The following is a 17779-nucleotide window of genomic DNA, read 5'->3' on the forward strand; positions in this document are numbered from 1 at the left end:
GTTTGCATGTCTACATTTGCTGTACCAGCGATGTGGGAGGAAAAAAAACCCTAAACTGGAACATTTTGCAATGGCTTAAACTATGTGAGACTTGACTGGTTTGAAACTAAAACTCCGCAAGGTCTCATCTTAGTTCACACCTTCAACAGGCTTTCTTGCAAATTTGGAAATACCTAAGAATGCAGCTTGTCCACAAGTTTGTAATATTTTCATTGCTAGAAATTACTACCATAGCTTTGGGATGAAAGAGAACTATGATGGCCGTTCAGCGTGTAGAAGTAACTCAAAATGTTTATTTCAACAGAGTCGAACTATTCCTTTAGAAGGGTAAAGATCAATGGAATGTATACTAAGTGCGGCTTGTGCAACATCTAAAGATTTCTACAAAGATTCATTTAGAAATTATCATTAGCTGAAGTTGTGTATACGTTTTTAAGACCTTTAATTTTTTTTAAACAAAGCAATGTATTTGAAAACTGTTAAGATGCTAATTTTAACACACTGAGCATATGAAAACATGCACAGACACATGCCACATTCAGTCTTAAATCCGCTCCAGTGCATTTTTATGAAATCGCTTCAGCGATTCGGTTCAAGTGCGAACCATGGTCATTTAAACCAGTTCAAACCAATTTGCAATCCAGTTTAAAAGGTAGTGAGAACAAGGCCAGAGAGGGTTTGTTTTCTTGTGAGGCTGAGAGAGTGTGACTTACCCATTTCTATGCCTGAGTGGGGATTTAACTCCTGTGCCATGCTGGCTGTGGCTTTTGGGAATTGTAGTCCAAAGCATGTGGAAGGTGTCCGGTTGCCTGTCTCCACTTTAGAACGATATGTCTGTGAGGTCAACATGTGCCTCAAGGGCTTTGGCGCATGAAATGTTTATCAGCTCAGTGTTTTCCTCCTGATGCTACAACCTGACAAATGTGGTCAGTTTGTATTCTTTCCCAAAACAGATGTGGTTCTTGTTGCCGACTCCCAATGCCAGAAACGGTTCTGCTTTGCACTATCTGTTTACATATTTTTCTCCCAACATCACTGATGAATTTCTCTCAGATGGAGGAAAAATGCCTGAGCGAATCCATCAGCTCTGTATTTTTGCAGCCTAGTGACTGCAAACAGTCTGTCTTTATCACATTCAATGAGAGGGGGGAAGGTCCGATGCATGAAGCTCTCTCTTTCCCTAGACTGGGAAGCATAGGAAAGGCAGTGTGGAGCATTGGTTAGCGCACAGATGGGCAAAGGGTAGCCTTGTGCCTTCCTCAAGACTGTTTCTGAGGTCTGCAACCCTTCAGATTCCCATGGGCCAGGTCCTAAGAAACCCTAGCAACAGCAGTTGGCTTTTTAAATTGGTTCTAGGTCCTACCAAGCCCTGTTTAACTCTTGAACCATCATTTCCCCCCAGAAAAACCAAAAACAAACTTTCAATCACTTCAGGTTGTTTGGTCTGGAGCATCTTGGGCATGGTATGGATTTCGCACGCCTTGGATCAAACATTGATCACAAATGGAGACTGAAGTCAAGAAATCAGACGATGACTAGGAATGGGAAGGGCAAAGAAGGCTAAAGACCTTGTAAAACTACAAATCCCAGGATTCTATAGGAGCGATAGCACTTAAAATTGGGTCAAACTGCATTATTTCTATAGTGAAGATGCACCCTTGGTCTCACTGGGGAAATTAAGGTGGTGGAGATGAAAATAGGTAGTTCTGGTTTCTTGTAGTGTAGCGGACACTATTTTGGACTCAAACTGGAGACAGCCAAACACAAATCCCCATCCTGCCATTTGATGTGTCGGATGATGCTAAGACTATCATTCTAGACTGGCCCACCTTGCAGGGTTGTAGTGAGCCTAAAACCAGGGAGAGGACCGGGCTGTGTATTGGGAGGGTTGCATTTTCTGCTGCTCTTTGGTATTCCAAGTTGGCCATGCTCCTATGAAATGATATTTGGCTTTTTTGGCTTTGCTCCTTGGAACCAGCTGAGCCTCACATGTCATGCGCCTCCTTCCCAGAAAGGGGACACAGAGGCATGTGTGAGCTTTGCAAAGGAGGCCGGCCCAGGCAGAAGAAGAGGGAGAAACGGTGGAGGAGAAAAGTTCCTTTCGTAACCACAGACTCCTTTTTGCAAAAGGCTTGTTTCATAAGGGTTGTTTTCAGCCACAAACAAGAACTGGCACCCTCCGTTGATTTTGGAGGCATGCTATTTCTTGCCGTCACCCATTTTAAGAAACCAGAAGTTTGCATCATTTGGCCATAGGGCATCAGAACCGTTCAGATGGCATCTGAAGAAAGCCTGCTTTCAAAGTGCTTAATGAAAGCAAATCATGGCAAGGCATAGGGATTTATTGACTGGATGCAAGTGAAAATGATTTCTCTCTGTTTTTTTCCACTGGGTTGCATGGCATAAAGAGCCAGTGTAGTATCATGGCTTGAATATTGGAGGTCGGCCAGGAGGATCGAAGCTTGCAGCCTCTGAACTTACCTTGGGACAGCGACTATCTCTTCGCTATTGCTCAGCGGTTGGAGGCCACATGTTTGGCAAGCAGATTCCAGGTAGGTCTGAGCAATGCTCTCAGATCTTGGAGAGTTATTTCTTCCTTATTAGTTATTAATAACAAATATGGGGTGATGGTAGTTATACCCCGGGATGCAATCTTGCCCATGGGTTGCATCCTTTTTTCATGCCTGTTCTTGTCTAGCTCACCCACTTGATGAAAATAGCCCCTTTGAGCTGTTGGTTTTTTTGCTTTACTGCCATACTTAAAAAAAAAAAGGAAACAGTTTTTTTCCCCACCCTTTGGATATGTGTTCTTTGGCATCCTATGTTGGCAGGAGACTCCGTGGAAAATGGGCATCGGGTTGTTTTGTTTTGTTTTAAAATTAAAACCCTGCCTGCAGAAATAACCCAGCTTGACACTGCTTTCATCGCCACGGCTTGAGGATATGGGATCTTGAGATTTGTAGTTTGTTGCGGCCCAGAGACCAAAGTCAATAAATCAGAAGACTAGGAATGGGAAGGGCAGAGAAGGCAAAACGTTTCACAGAACTATAAACCCCAGAATAGCATTGAGCCATGGCAGCGAAAGTTGCATCAAACTGCATTATTTCTGCAGTGCAGTGGCAATGGTATCGGGGGGTAATAATAAATAATAATATATTTATATCCCACCTCTCCAATACGATCAAGGTGGCTTACAGCATTATAAAATTAATACAATATAAAAATGAATCTCACTATCCTCTCCCTCCCTTAAAGAAAACAACATAGTAATTCCCACATAACAATAAATACAATTGACTCCATTCTGGATTTTAGTTCTAACTTCCAAGGAGGGGAACCTATCATAAGGTTTTCATGACAAGTTTCTCTAGAGGTGGGATTGCCATTGCCATCCTCTGAGGCTGAGAGAGTGTGACTTGCCCAAAGTCATCCAGTGGGTGTATATGTGTATATGAAACACAAATGAATTTTGTGTTGAAACCTGGGTCCCATCTCCAAGATATCTCATTGTGTACGGATATGCAAATATAAGTATTCTGAGATCCAAAAAATAAAAAATCCAAAATCCAAAACATTTCTGGTCCCAAGCATTTCGGATAAGGGACACTCAGCCTGTAACTTAAATCATTTCGTTTCTGGATGCTTCAGCTTTAAATGTGTTCCATCCCCTGTGTTCATTTGCTATCTTTCTCTTTCCCCCTTCCTCCCATCTGACAGTTTTGTCTGGGAACATAGTTTAATTTTCTGTTTGCTCCCCTTGCAGAATCCTGACTGTGCCACAAAGAGCCATGTTGGCTTTCAGCTTTTTCCGCTCCGGCTGGAGGTAAGCTCAGCATGGAGTAGCTCATGGCATCGCATGCCAGGATGACCAAAGCACGGCTCTTCCGCCTTTCGGTGGTGGTGGGCTCCCTCTTCATGATCCTCCTGATCATTGTGTATTGGGACAACGTGGGCACAGCTCACCTCTACCTCCATACCACCCTTTCGAGGCCTCATGGGGTGCTCCCCACCGTTGTACAAGGGGACAGGCAGGACTCTTTGTCGGAGGTGGATGAATTCTTGGAGAAGCTCTTGAACTCTGACTTGAAACAGAGCTTGGCCAAGCTCAGTCGAAGGACAGAGCCGCCTCCTTTGCATGTTTCTGTCCGGCCCGCCGTAGACAACTTGGAGGAGAATGTCAGAGGCTACGACTGGTCCACCCGGGATGCCAGCCAGATCCTAGACCAAGAGAAGCTTCAGGCTGAGAGGCGGAGGACCTTGCGGGAGTTATGTGCCAATTCTAGCTTCACCTTCCCAACCAAGGAGCGGTCGTTCGACGACATCCCCAACTACGAGCTCAACCACCTCATTGTGGATGACCGCCATGGGGTCATCTACTGCTACGTCCCCAAAGTGGCCTGCACCAATTGGAAGCGGGTGATGATTGTGCTGAGCGAGAGCTTGATGGACCAAGGCATCCCTTATGCTGACCCCTTGGACATTCCCCGGGAGCATGTCCACAACACCAGCACCCACTTCACCTTCAACAAGTTCTGGCGCCGCTACGGCAAGTTCTCCCGGCACCTCATGAAGATCAAGCTGAAAAAGTACACCAAGTTCCTCTTCGTCCGAGACCCCTTTGTCCGGCTCATTTCGGCCTTCCGCAGCAAATTTGAGCTGGAGAATGAGGAATTCTACCGACGCTTCGCTGTCCCCATGCTGAAGCTTTACTCAAACTATACCAGCCTCCCGACTTCGGTGAGTCAGGCCTTTGAGTCAGGCCTCCGGGTCTCCTTCTCAGATTTCATCCAGTACTTGCTGGACCCACGGACAGAGAAAATGGCCCCTTTCAACGAACACTGGAGGCAGGTCTACCGCTTGTGCCACCCCTGCCAGATAGAATATGACTTTGTTGGCAAACTGGAGACGTTGGATGAAGACGCGGCCCACCTCCTGCAACTCCTCAAGGTGGACCATCTCCTCCGTTTTCCTCCTAGCTATCGGAACAGGACAGCCAGCAGCTGGGAGGAGGACTGGTTTGCCAAAATCCCATTGGCATGGAGACAACAGTTGTACAAGTTGTATGAGGCCGACTTTGTCCTCTTTGGATATCCCAAGCCAGAAAACTTGCTTAACAATTGAAGAAGATGGAGCTGGGGATGATGGTGGGTGGGAGGGTGGGAAGTGGGAAAAGAGCATCCAAAATACTAAAAGAGCCCCTCTATTTTTATTTTAAACACAAGAGTCCTTCTGCGGATGGTGGCACACTCAAGTGCCCTTTTTTTCTACTGTTTTGTTGTACAACCTGGTTGTTTGAGTTTGAGATCCATGAATCTTCCGTCGAGGGGTGTTCCTTTTTCTCCTCCGGTTGTCCTGTTTTGTATCGAAACTAGCCCACTTTCATTTTGCCATTAGGACATGAGCTGGTCCATTCCACCAGCCGTGTTCCTATTTTTGGATGCTTGCTTTTTATGAAGTGCATTTTTTTAAAGAAAAAAATGGAAAGTAAAAGAAAGAAGAATTAATATATTGAAATATTTAATACGGATCCTGGTGTGGAAAAGGGAGAGTAAAAGGGTTTACTATCCCATGTTGCTTCTGTGCCGTTATTTAATATATCTACCACAGGCCTATGATTGCACCTTGTCAGTGGTTCTCTTTATTGCAGCCCAGAGATGAGACTCATGGGGGTCCTTGGGGCTGGAAGACCCAGTATTGCCAGTAGTGAGGACTGCTGGGAACTGCAGTCCAGCAACCCCTGAAGGTTCACATAATTCCCACTGGGATGGCAAAAGAGGAAAGGGATACTATTGTTGTTGCAGTCAGTGAGCAATACAGTGGGCCCTTAGTATCTGCTGGGATTTGGTTCCAGGACTCCCTGGATATCAAAATCCATGGATGCTCAAGTTCCACTAAATACAATGGTGTTTCTTATATAAAATAGTAAAATCAAGGAATATATATATATATATATATATATATATATATATATATATATGGAATATATTCAAGCCATGGATTGTGTGGATAAAGAATCCACAGATATAGAGGGCTGACTGTACATGTTAATTGATGTTATAGCTGGTCTATAGCTCCCATGATCCCTTCCCTTGATGGGAGCTCTAGGCCGAAACATCTGGAGGGTAAAAGATTTCTGACCCCTGTTCTAAATCCTGGCGACTGGGATGTTTTTCCATCCGCACTTCACTGGCTTGTCAGAGAACAAATGTGTTTCATCTTTTGTTGATAGAGATCAAACTGAGAGCTCCAAGATGTCTTTTAAAATCGAATCCAGGCAACCCGTATGGTGTATGCGCCACACTCTGGCTCAGCTGTGGGGACTGTGTGTGTGTATTTCTATCCAACAAAATTATTATGTACAGACAACAGCACTTCACAACACATTACATGATCCATTGGTAGCCTTTGCCTGTCCAGATCTCAGCCTCAGGTGGAGAGGTTTTGGGAAGATGTGGTTAAGGGAGTAGTAATTCATACACATGTCAGCTTTGCCTCTTTATCATTGTTTTTAATGTGTTTTTGTAGGCCTCAGCTATTAATTCTTGGTTACTAAAGATTAGAACAGCCTTATTGGGCTAGTTGGTCTAATCTTGGTCTCATCTGCACTGCAGAAATAATGCAGTTTGACACCTCTTTCACTGCCATGGCTCCATGCTATGAAATCCTGGGATTTGTAGCTTGTTTCGGCACTGGAGTTCTTGGACAGAGAAGGCTAAATATCAAAACTACAAATCCTAGAACTGCATGGCATTTAGCCACGGCAGCTGAAGTTGTGTCAATCTGCATTAATTCTGCAATGCAGATGCAGCCCAAGTTGCCTTGATGTGGTATGGGAAGAGTAAAGCACTTTGTCAGGCATGGCAAAACAAGTAATATAAAAGGATTGATCCAAATATGATCACCTTCAGCCTCAGTAGTAAGACTTTGAATTTCTGGAAGAGGTTGAGATCTAGGCATTTCCAAACTAATAACGTTGGGCCATGGATATTAATGGGGCCATTCAAGGCACAGAAGTACTGTACTAACAATTGTAGTACAAAATGCTGCCGCCTATTCAAGAGGCAATGCTATCCAGATCCAGGCCCATTATTTTGGCACCTGAGCAGAAAACCCCATGAGTAAGAAATGAAAAATTGAATTAAATAAATTAAATGCCTAATAGTTTGCTGCCTTTTTATGACACCCCAAACCAAGAGGCAGACAACGAAGGGAAGCAGTTGGATACATTTGCAATGAATCGACTGAAGAATTTAAATGCAGTCAAACGTTCATTTGTCATTTATTTTGTGTCCTTTTTTTTCCTTTTTAAGAGGAGGGTTGAGCCATTCAGCAGAGCCAGGAAAAATAAGTGTCGCGTGCCAACCTAGCTGCCTTCCAACCAGGAATATAAATTCCTTTCAAGGCTCATGAGTGCGGAAGCCAGGAAAAAAAAGGCAGGAATGTCCCAACTGGAGCAAAACGGGTTGCTAAAGGGAAAGAAATGTGGAAACCCTAAGCATTTTTCCCCTCCTTCATTGGGCTTCACATGGAATCGAACAGGATAGGCAGGAGTCTATTACGGGAGTCAGGAGTCTATTAATATGGGCCAAGACAAAACCTGCAAATGTAGAAATCCCACTAGTTCTGGTCACATAACAGTTTTGTGCAGTTAAAGAAGCCCAGGAGAGAGAGAGTTCCTGTCTTTTAGATGCATTGATTCTCTGGCAGAGAAGGAGTTGGTTTTATTTTATCTTTTGAAAAAAGGCATCTATTGCCCTTGTTCCAGCCAAGGATGGATGAACCGGTTCTGGGGTGTGAGCCAAGGCTGTGTGCTCCCCATTCTCTGCAATAGCTTCCTTTCATCCTGTCCCCCCCCCCACTTTGGAGTGGATCAAATAAATCAAGCTTTGGGAGCAAAAACAAGCAAGGAGAGATTTATTGCCTTGGAAGTCCCCAAATGTAGCCGGTTGTTTGCCACCTCTGCATGAATGCAAAGGGAATGGAAGAAATTCTTGTCTGGAAGAGAGTCTTGTTTCGCTTGGATGGTATTTGGCATGGAAAAACAGGAGGGTTTTTTCTTTTTTTGGGAGGGGAAACAGTGCTCACCCAGCGAAACCAGCATGACGCAAGTGGGAATGTGCAACGCACCCGAGCCAGAAGTCACTGACAGGAGAGGACAAGGCTGGGGATAGTGGTTGGGATTTTAATGCAAGGCTAAGATCAACAGGTTTTAAAAGTACTCCAAGTCTTTTCTTTAAAAAGACACAACAACAATTAGGCCTTCTATATGTCTGGATGTTTGGTTTGCCTCCATGCCTGCCAGTGAAGAGGGAAAAGGAATCTCTGAGCATGCACAAAGCGCTTTTCTTTCATGACTAACCAAGGCCTTTTGAACCTTGTAGAATCATATTAGTCGAGAACAAAACACTGTCAGTATTTTGTATGTGTTTTCTTATGATTGCAGAAAACTCATGTATGCGTTTTCTTATGATTTCAGTTGTACTCTTTTGAACGATGCACAACGCCCATATTCCACTGAAGGTTGCATGAAAGGATGCGTGTAGTGACACTGAATATTGTGTCACAATGTTTGTTGTGCATTGCCTGACCCAAAGTCAACCCAAAAGAAACAAGATGCTCAAAATATGATTGGTTTTATTAGTAGGAAAGCACAATGCACTTCCACCTATGTATACTTCTTTGGAGGCAGTTCAGAATCAAATGCCAGACATTTCTGAACCACAGACTCTTAAACTATTTACAGACAAATGAAAGACCATCTTTTGAGCCCCTTGAGACACGTCTCTTCTATCTTCTGTGGATTCCACTGGATGCATCCCCATCTCCTGCTTCTTTTGTCTCTCCTTCTGTAGGAGCCACCAAAGGGGAAACCTCATTGGCATCTGATGGTAGCAATGTCATGCCAAGTAGACTTCTCCTCATTGCCCTTGAGGTGCCTTACACTTCATCAAAAGCAATCCTGTAAAGTGCTCCATTAATTTTTAAACACTCTTGCATGTTTATGTCAACGTAGGATGATGGACTGCAAAAAAGAAGAAGGAGCGGAAGACCTTCAGACTTGCAAGCACAGCTTTTGATGGGAAGACAGAAGAAGGGAGAGGTACCTTGCTCCCACCGAGATGATTTCTGGTGGCATCATCTCAGACCACATTTTGGGGCTATCCATAGTACCATCCAGCTTGACCTAGAACAAAGGTGGCAATTCTACAACTGTTAGATGATTTTTAACTGCAATTCCCATCAGCCCTAACCAGCATAGAGCCTTAACAGGAAAGAAAAACCACCAGTTTAACCAGCTTTGACACTTTAGGGGATGGTGGAAGGGCCATGTATGTTCAGTTGTTTGCTCTCCCATTAGTGGGGCCATGAATCTGCTCTAGATTTTAGTTTGAACTTTTAAAGGGCTATCCAAGAAGAAAATCAGTGTATTTGAGATGTGGTGCTGGAGAAGAGTGTCAGGGATACCGCGGATAGCCAAAAGGACAAGCAAATGGGTCCTTGAACAGATCAAGCCTGAAGTCTGCTTGGAAGCCAAGATGATCAAATGGAGGCTGTCATATTTTGGCCACATCATGAGAAGGTATGGATCATTGGAAAAGACAATAATGCTAGATCAGGTGGAGGGCAGTAGAAAGAGAAGAAGACCGCATGCCAAATGGATAGACTCCATTATGGAGGTCATGGACATGGATCTATAAGACTTAAGACATCTTGAAGATGTTCCATCCACAGGGTCGCCATGAGTCGAGGTATACTTGAGACCAGTTAACAACAACAATCCAAGCTGCAGAACCTATATTGAGAGCTAGAATTCAACACTTTGGAGAGGTCTTTAAAACATCAGACTAACACCCAGCCAGCCCTGTGTAAGGCACCTTGAGTTCGTGGGAAGGTGTGCTATTGATACCTTCGATAAAGACCTGGCTACTGAGGAAAACATTGCCTGCCTCTGATCCAAGAGGGCTCTAATCTATGTCTTTCCCTGCCAGCCATGAATCTGTTTGCATTTTAAAGCTTTGGAAGACTGTGTTGTTTTGCTGCTTTAGATGGCGGCTGCTTTGGAGCTCTTATCTCCAGAGGCTTCACATGAAAGCTTCCTTCCTACCTTAGAAGCTACAGCTGATCATCCTGGCAGATATAAACAGAGGGTCGTAAAGGAGTTATCTTTTAATAGGACTGGCTCCTTGTGTAAGCACCTTGTGCGTTGCCTCCCTAGCATCCCAGCCATCTTTATTTGCTCATGCATGCGGTTCCTTCCGTTCTACCAAAGAGGGGAAAAATCCTAGGGCATATGAACTTTTCCATCAGCGCATCCAGCAATCGGCCTACCAGCCGATTTAGCGCTGTGACGCACAGTCCTTTGGGAGCTTTCCAGCCGCATATTTGGTGCGCCTGGCACCTTGACAGATTTGGGCCTTGGGAAAACAGTAAAACCCACCTGGACTTGTGTTTAAAGACATTATCTTCCATTTTCCCAGTGTATTTCCTCTGTACCTGGATTGTCCGCTTCCGTCTCTTGAACAGATTTAATGTTCTGTGTCATGTAAACATCTAATTAATGGCCAGAGAGCTGTGGAATTAGCTTTAATTATATTATCGCTGCACTTCATTACATCAAATCTGTTGGAACACCCTGCACTAATTCTCTCCTTCCCTGTTATACTTTGGTAAAATAATATTTATTTAACCAATTGAATTTTTTCCCTTCTTCATGGAGGAGAAGTTCTGTTTCTCTATCCCAGCTGTAACACGAATGTCAAGGACTGCAGCGGTCCATGAGGGTCAATCCTGATGTTATCTTGCCCAGGTACTTGAACATGAAGGGATGATTCATGTGTGACTTTGTGATGCTCACCCTTGAGTCATGCAGAGTCGGGTCTGGCGACAAATGGGTTGCGTGAAGGCGCCCTCGTGTGATGATAGCTGGGATTTGTTTTGCGAAAAAGAAGCAAAGACATCCCCGGACAGTGTCTATTCCAGCTCTGGCTACTGGAAGGCGCATTCGAGTAAGGTATTCATCCCCCATTCAACTGGTCAATGTGAAGATTATCACACTAGGGCCAATTCCACAACAACTGCGCTATTGGAACTGAACAGGAGCATTGCACTATAACAATCTATATTGCCACAATTCCTGACTGTTGGCCAAGTTGTCTGGAGCCTCTGGGAGCTGAAGTTCAAAACAACTGGAGGACAGGTATGAAATCATTGCTTAAGCAAATTGTGTCTCATTCTCCACTTCTGGGCAGCACCTTCCTCTCATGCTATTCTCCAAATCCATAAATCTTGGATCGAACATTAGAAGAAACATCTTGACAATGGCTGAGAGAGGTGTTGGGGTCTCCATCTCTGGATGTCATCCGAAAAAGTCTCGACAGTTGTTTGCTAGGGATGCTTTAGCTGGAGACCCTGCATTGAACAAAGGGTTGAACCCAACAGTCCATGGGGCCCTTTCCAATTCTAGGTCCCTATGATTTATGAATAAATCAGAGGCAGTGGTGGCCAGGCATTGCATGAGAGATCACTCAGCGATGACAGGGGCTTCTTGAAAAAACAAGAATAAAGGTCTATAGACGACCCAAGCCTCTCTCCTGACCTGCATGTGATGGACATGATGCTGAAGATTTATCTGGTGCAATTAGGCGGGCGCCAGAGCCCTTGATGCTCAATTGATGAATGTGACATTGTCCTCTCTGCTTTAAATGCCATGTTCCCCACTGCAACTAGTTAAGATTTCTGAAGCTCTGCAGGGTAAATAGCGGGGAGACCGAAATGAGGACACTGCTCTCTTAAAGGAGATTTCTGCCTTCCAAATGAAATTTTGCATCGGTCCCCCTATTTCTCACATTACCATTACTTAAATCTTCAGCTGAGCATTTAGAAATATTGTTTAAAGCACTGGAAGAAAGGAGGCAAGCAAAGGGACCAAGGGAAGGCAAATAGAGCAAACAGGAGGGTTCTAGGCCTGAGCGATTCTCAAAGTCTCACATGCAATGCTAGAAATTTGGGAACAAGGGGGGGAAAATCATTTGATGGAGCAAAATTTTGATTTTAGGGGACTGTGCTTTCATTTTGCTGCTCTCCAATAGCTGTATCCCTATCAATAGCTGAATCTAATAGCTGAGAAAATGGTCCCCTTCCACTCCTTAGCAATGGCAGAGTACATCCTTTAGCTTTGTGTGCCTGCCATAGAGTGAATAGTTTCATTAATGTAATGGCCAGAGCCTTTATTATAACGCATCAGTACATACCTGGGCACATTAATGCCCTTTTGGCAGCCCTGTTTCCTTCCTGCTAATTGCTTCAAGAGCTTTGCATTCCACTGTAACTAGAGCGATGGAGAGATTTAGCATTAGATTTGGTTTCTCCCCCCCCCCCTTTGCCAATATATTCTGGGGACTTGGAAATGCAGGACCAGGCCCTAAGATCTAGTAACCCTAATCTGCGTGTGTAGATATCGTATATCTTTATATATATAAGATGTATATACATTTATCTGCCTCTGCCAGAGAGCTCTGATGCCGCAACAAAGACATTAAAAATCATACAGGAGAAGCATAGTGGCCATGTCAGAGTTACAGGCCTACATTTTGTCTCCGATGTTATTTCTGTGGCCATTTCAGAGGGTCTAGCTGTGGGTCCAAACCTTTCATCCTCAAGATAATTTGTATTTCAGCTCCCATAGTTTCTGACTGTTGGGGCGTCTGGCAGCTCAATTGCCAGGGCATTTAAAGCAGTGTCAAACTGCATTAATTCTGCAGTGTGGCAGCATTAGAAAGCGGGGTGCCTTTTCCATTCCTCTGTGTGTTTTCCTGATGCTGCAGAATCTAATAAACAACGAATAAATGGGTCTTTTCACCAGCTGTCCTGTCCACTTAAGACTCCATGGGCATTGCAACTGATAAGAAAACCTTGTTTCCATCTCCCGGGAAGGTTCATCCGCATCCTCCTTGCCATGGCATCGTGTCTGAGTCCAGACCCCTCCGGCTTTTATTAAGAAGTGTTGGGGAATTGGTGTCTCACCTTGCAATAAGATTCATAAGAACGTTTTGCGTCATCTCTCATTGATCGGCTGGCAGAAAACAAATTTCCAGGTGTCAGCAAGAGCCTGGGGAGATGAAGCAAAGAGGGACCAAGGCAGGAGGAGGCGCCTGGTAGACTTATAGCGGAAACTGAAGTCACACTATCACAGCTTCATTTCCTCCTCTTGTACTCTGCTTGCCCCCTTGATAGTCTCTGGATGTCCTAAGGAAAGGTCCTCCATCTCTGTTTAATCTGCCTTGGAGGTTATTGTCATTCCTCTCATTGGTATTGTGACGTGGAAGATCACTCTCGCCCTGGGATGAACTAAGGAGCAAACATTTGGTCCATTTGTTAGAGTGTGGAATCCAGCCAAGGCAGTGATTCCCAAACTGGATTTTCATGGTGGGGGGCGAAAAAAGCAAGACTTACTGCACATCACTGGCTTTTATAGCAATCCTGATAAAGCTGCGGCAAGCGCGATTGCCTTTTTTCTTAAACCTGCCAAATCAAAGCGTCTATTTCAGGGCTGCGGGAAAGGGCAGCAGGCGCTGGATTCCCCTTATCTCCTGGGGCGATGAGCAAGTGGAAACATTATTGTCGTAATGAACTTTGTGGCGTCTTGCTGCTGACGGCAGGGAGCCGAGTGAAGGAACCGACGGAGGACAGGCAAGAAGACCATATGAAAACAGCCTCCTTTCCCCGTCTTCAGCAACACAGACCCCTTTAGATCTGACCTGCACGACGTGGCAGTAGGAAGGGGCCAAAATTTAAAATAGGTTAACTTCTTTGGGCCGCGGATAGGTTTTATTTAAAAAATAATTAATTCATTAATAATATTATTAATACTAATTCCGTCCATGTCTGCCTGGCCCTTTCCTCAAAAGAAAGCCAAGCAGCAGAGGAGCATTGCAAGTGTTCAATCTCCTCACCTTCCAAAATCCTTTGGTGGGCCGCATGTAGCCCCCGGGCCATGTGTTGTGCAGCCCTGCTTTAGATGTATTGGATTGCAGTGCCCCTCATCCCCAGACTTCAGACCCATGTGCAGAATAAAAAGAAAGCCATTGGAAAATGAGAGGGAGACAGTGTTTGGCTCTGCCCCGTTTGGCTTCTCCGCTAGCACACCCTTGGGTACTAAATTTTTATAAATGCTTGAAATATTAATGCATTTATAACTTATGCATATGTTTATAATGTATGCATATCACTCCGTTGTCATCTCTCTTCTCCTAAAATGACTTTTAACGTCTATGCCTGGTGAAGAAACCTGTCAGCTTTGAAAGCTGGTGTGATGTATTTTGTGCCTTACGGTTGGCCTGATGAAGTGTTTTTTTAAATGCAAAAGGGTTTTCTTCATTTATAGTTGCCATCTTCTGCTGTCGTTGGTGCAAGTGTTGAAGAACAGCAAGAATTGTTTTTCACGTCGAAGGGGAGAGTTTTGTGATTGTGGCAACTGCAACACGGAGTGTTTAGAAGAACATTTTGAGGCGAAGAGGGGCATTCAAATCTCATGCTTTTATTCATCTGAATGTTTTAAAATTTCATGCACAGAACTGGGAATGAAGAATTGACTTGGACCTTATTTTGCCAAGCCAATCTTCAGTCATTTGAAGCAAGGCGGCTGCAAAACAGCCAGGCAGCGAAACAAGATGGGGACTAAAATGAATAGATATTGTCAAAGTGTTTAAGAAAAACTGTTTTCCAAAATGCCACGGCCACGTAGTCCTCCGCCGCCGGGTGAGTCACGCAGATCCTGAAGCCTCTTGAAGAATATGGGATCGATGTGATGGGCTGCCTGTCCTCGGGGGACTCCGAGACCCTGGTTTTCGAACGTCACAGGTTCAAATCCCAAGAGCATCAGCAGCAAGCGCAACCTGCCAAGTCGGTGCTATGCACAGCAACACCCTGATGTGAGGAGCATTGGTTTCAAAGCACGCATCCATGCCTGAGAAACAGCTCTTTTTGTTAAGCTGGCAGTAGTGTTGACAAGGAGATGGGGACAGAAAATGGAGGCATGGGTTGCTATCCACCAAGGAACAAAAAAATTGATTCAAGACAATAGTGCTGTTGCTGTGGGCGAGAGGAGCAATGAAGCCAATGTTCTCACCATATATAAGATATATATATGTCCTCACCCCATATAAGAAGTCTTACTTCTCCTGCCATGAAATTGTCCTTTAGTCCCCAAATATCTAGCATTGGAGAGAATGGGGCACTGAAAACCATTCACACTCCAAACCTTTCTTCCCTGCGTCATTTTGCTTGCCTTGTTTGTTTGGATGCTTAAAATCTGTTTCTTAATGCTCAACTCGTTTCACTTCATTCAACCTTTATTAGGCATATAACAACATATATTTATAATAAAACTTCAAGATGGTTATTATGAAATTTATGCCATAAGCTTCACCAGAAAATTGTCCATTCGCCTGGTAATATGCGGGTGCCGATCTTCCAATATGTAAGGCTCAGCTGAAGTTCAACGTTACTGAAATTTGGGGACTGATGGAAAACCTAATTTGGGGGGCAGAATTCTGATTTAGCAAGGGCTTTATTTTATATTGTTATATTGTTGCTTTTTTATCTTTATTGTAAGCTGCCTCAATCCTGATGGAAAGGCGGGATATAAATAAAATATTATAATTATTATTAATGATATAACACAGGCAAGTTATATCATAGGGAGATACTTGGCGATAAAACAAGTCAAGATTGTATTGTTTTGTTGAATTATTGAACTGGAAGAGATCCTAGAGGCCACTTAGTCTAACCAGACAGCAGCACAGATGCAACTTTCCTGAGATGATGATGATGATGATGATGATGATGATGATGATTATTATTAGATCCTGCCTCTCTCTGTATTGGATTGAAACATCTAAGGGCAGAAGAGGGCAACCACACACAGCATGAAAATATTCAAAGAGAATATAAATACCCAAAAGCAAACCTTGATTTTGCCATTTTGTATAAGGGACATGATTTTACTAGCACACTGTATTTAATAGGACTTGAGCATCCATAGATTTTGAGGCTCTGAAACCAAATCCTAGCAGATACCAAGAGCCCATTGTACAGTTTTCTGGACTTATAGTTGCTCCTACAGATATTAGCCACCTGTAGTTTTGGATTTGGTTTTGTTCTCATGGGCTAACACAGCTTGCTTTGTTGTTGTTGTTGTTTTATGAGATAAAAGCATTTTTTCCAAAACATAAACCCTTTTTAATTGGATGAGAGCATTGGTTACTTTGTCATTTCCCTGAGATCCCCTTAAAAAGCAAAATCCAAGCCATTCCACTTTTGAAGACGCTTCTCCTTTGTAGGAGAAAACACACACTTTGAGGCTCCCTCTTTTTGAGAGAAATATCACAGCAGGGATAAATGGGTTTTCATTTTTATTTAGCTGGAAAGTGCTGTCCTCCCCCTTCTCCCCCTTTTTAATTTTGCATTATACATGCACCTCACTTTCTTGCATCAGAAGCTAAGAAAGTGTTTACTTTTCCAAGCGTAACCTTGTTATCTGCAAGAAAACAAAGGCATCCAAGTCTTTGAGAAAGATGGAGATGGAAGAAGGAGACGTGAAGTTGTTATTGTTGTTGTGTGCCTTTGAGTCATTTCCAACTTACAGCAACTCTAAGGCAAACTTGCTGCAGAGTTTTCTGGGGCTGAGAGTCTGTGACTCAGCCAAGGTGACCTAGTGGTTTCCATGGCCAAGCGGGAATTCAAACCCTGATCTCCAGAGATGTAATCCAGTCCTCCAACCACTACACCACAATGTCTCTGCAGGCATGGAGAGCTTAATATTCTGCCATGGTCCATGAAGGAGTGTCGCAACCACACAAACACTGTGAAATTCCAAAAACATAAAGATATGAGGGCTATTTGTATTCCATGTGATGCAACCCTTTAATATGTGCTCAAATGGGATCTTCATCCTTCCAGTGCAACCAGTTGGTGTCCTCCTTAATCGTGATCAAGAGAAAGGAGACAGAGGGTTATTATCCTTCATCTCTGTGCCTCTCAATTGACTCTTGAAAAAATCCAGCCAGGCAATTGTTTATTGCACCAATGGCAAGGTGTCCAGTTTAGCACAAAGATCCCTTCTTCTATGGCGCCATCTGGGCTACACTTCCACGAACTCTGTGACAGTTGACCCCATTGACTACTAATTCCTTTGCTAGATGGCATGCAAGCCTTCAAATTGTTTCTTCTGCACAAAAAGAACAGACCAGTCTTTTTAAGCTTCTGATCATGCTAGAGTACAGAAGACAGACAGAAGAGCAATTTCAAAGAACCCCTTGTTCTCTTGTGACCAATTTCAGGTAAAGATGTCTCCCATGTTTGAAATGGTTGAAGATCTTCTAATCTGGATGATCCGCTGCACCTTGGACAATCCTTTAGGGAGGGAATGAGCTTCCAGTTTAAAAGAGCTAGATGCAGGTCTATCTTCTCCATCGTTGGAGCCATCCAGACATTTTGGATTACAGTTCTCATCTTCCCCTAGACAACCAGACCATCTGTAGGGTGCCAGGTTGTACATGGATGTACATGTATATTTGTATATTCTTTTACTTACTGGATTTTATTGGCTTTTTTGGAGTTGTAATGGCTTTTAGTCAAATACAATAAAGGACTAACTGACTGGATATATAATAGACAGACAGAAGCAAGGGTGAATGATTTTTCCATCAGCTGGGCCAGGAGATGATACTTATGTATATGTTAACTACCATCTATCTTTCTGTCTGTCTATCATCCATCC

General features: G+C 43.7%; 1 protein-coding gene across 1 annotated transcript in view; it reads left to right on the plus strand.

The window, feature by feature from the left end:
• Nucleotides 1-5142, plus strand: part of CHST12 (carbohydrate sulfotransferase 12) — a 9401-nt gene extending 4259 nt beyond the window's left edge. The window contains exons 2-3 of the mRNA XM_042438700.1: nt 2409-2552; nt 3764-5142. Coding sequence (XP_042294634.1) covers nt 3847-5121 — 1275 coding nt within the window. The 5' untranslated portion in view covers nt 2409-2552; nt 3764-3846 and the 3' untranslated portion in view covers nt 5122-5142. The remainder of the gene's footprint in view (nt 1-2408; nt 2553-3763) is intronic.
• Nucleotides 5143-17779: the final 12637 nt, after the last annotated feature.

This window comes from Sceloporus undulatus, chromosome 8 (assembly GCF_019175285.1).
Source record: "Sceloporus undulatus isolate JIND9_A2432 ecotype Alabama chromosome 8, SceUnd_v1.1, whole genome shotgun sequence".
NCBI lineage: Eukaryota > Metazoa > Chordata > Lepidosauria > Squamata > Phrynosomatidae > Sceloporus > Sceloporus undulatus.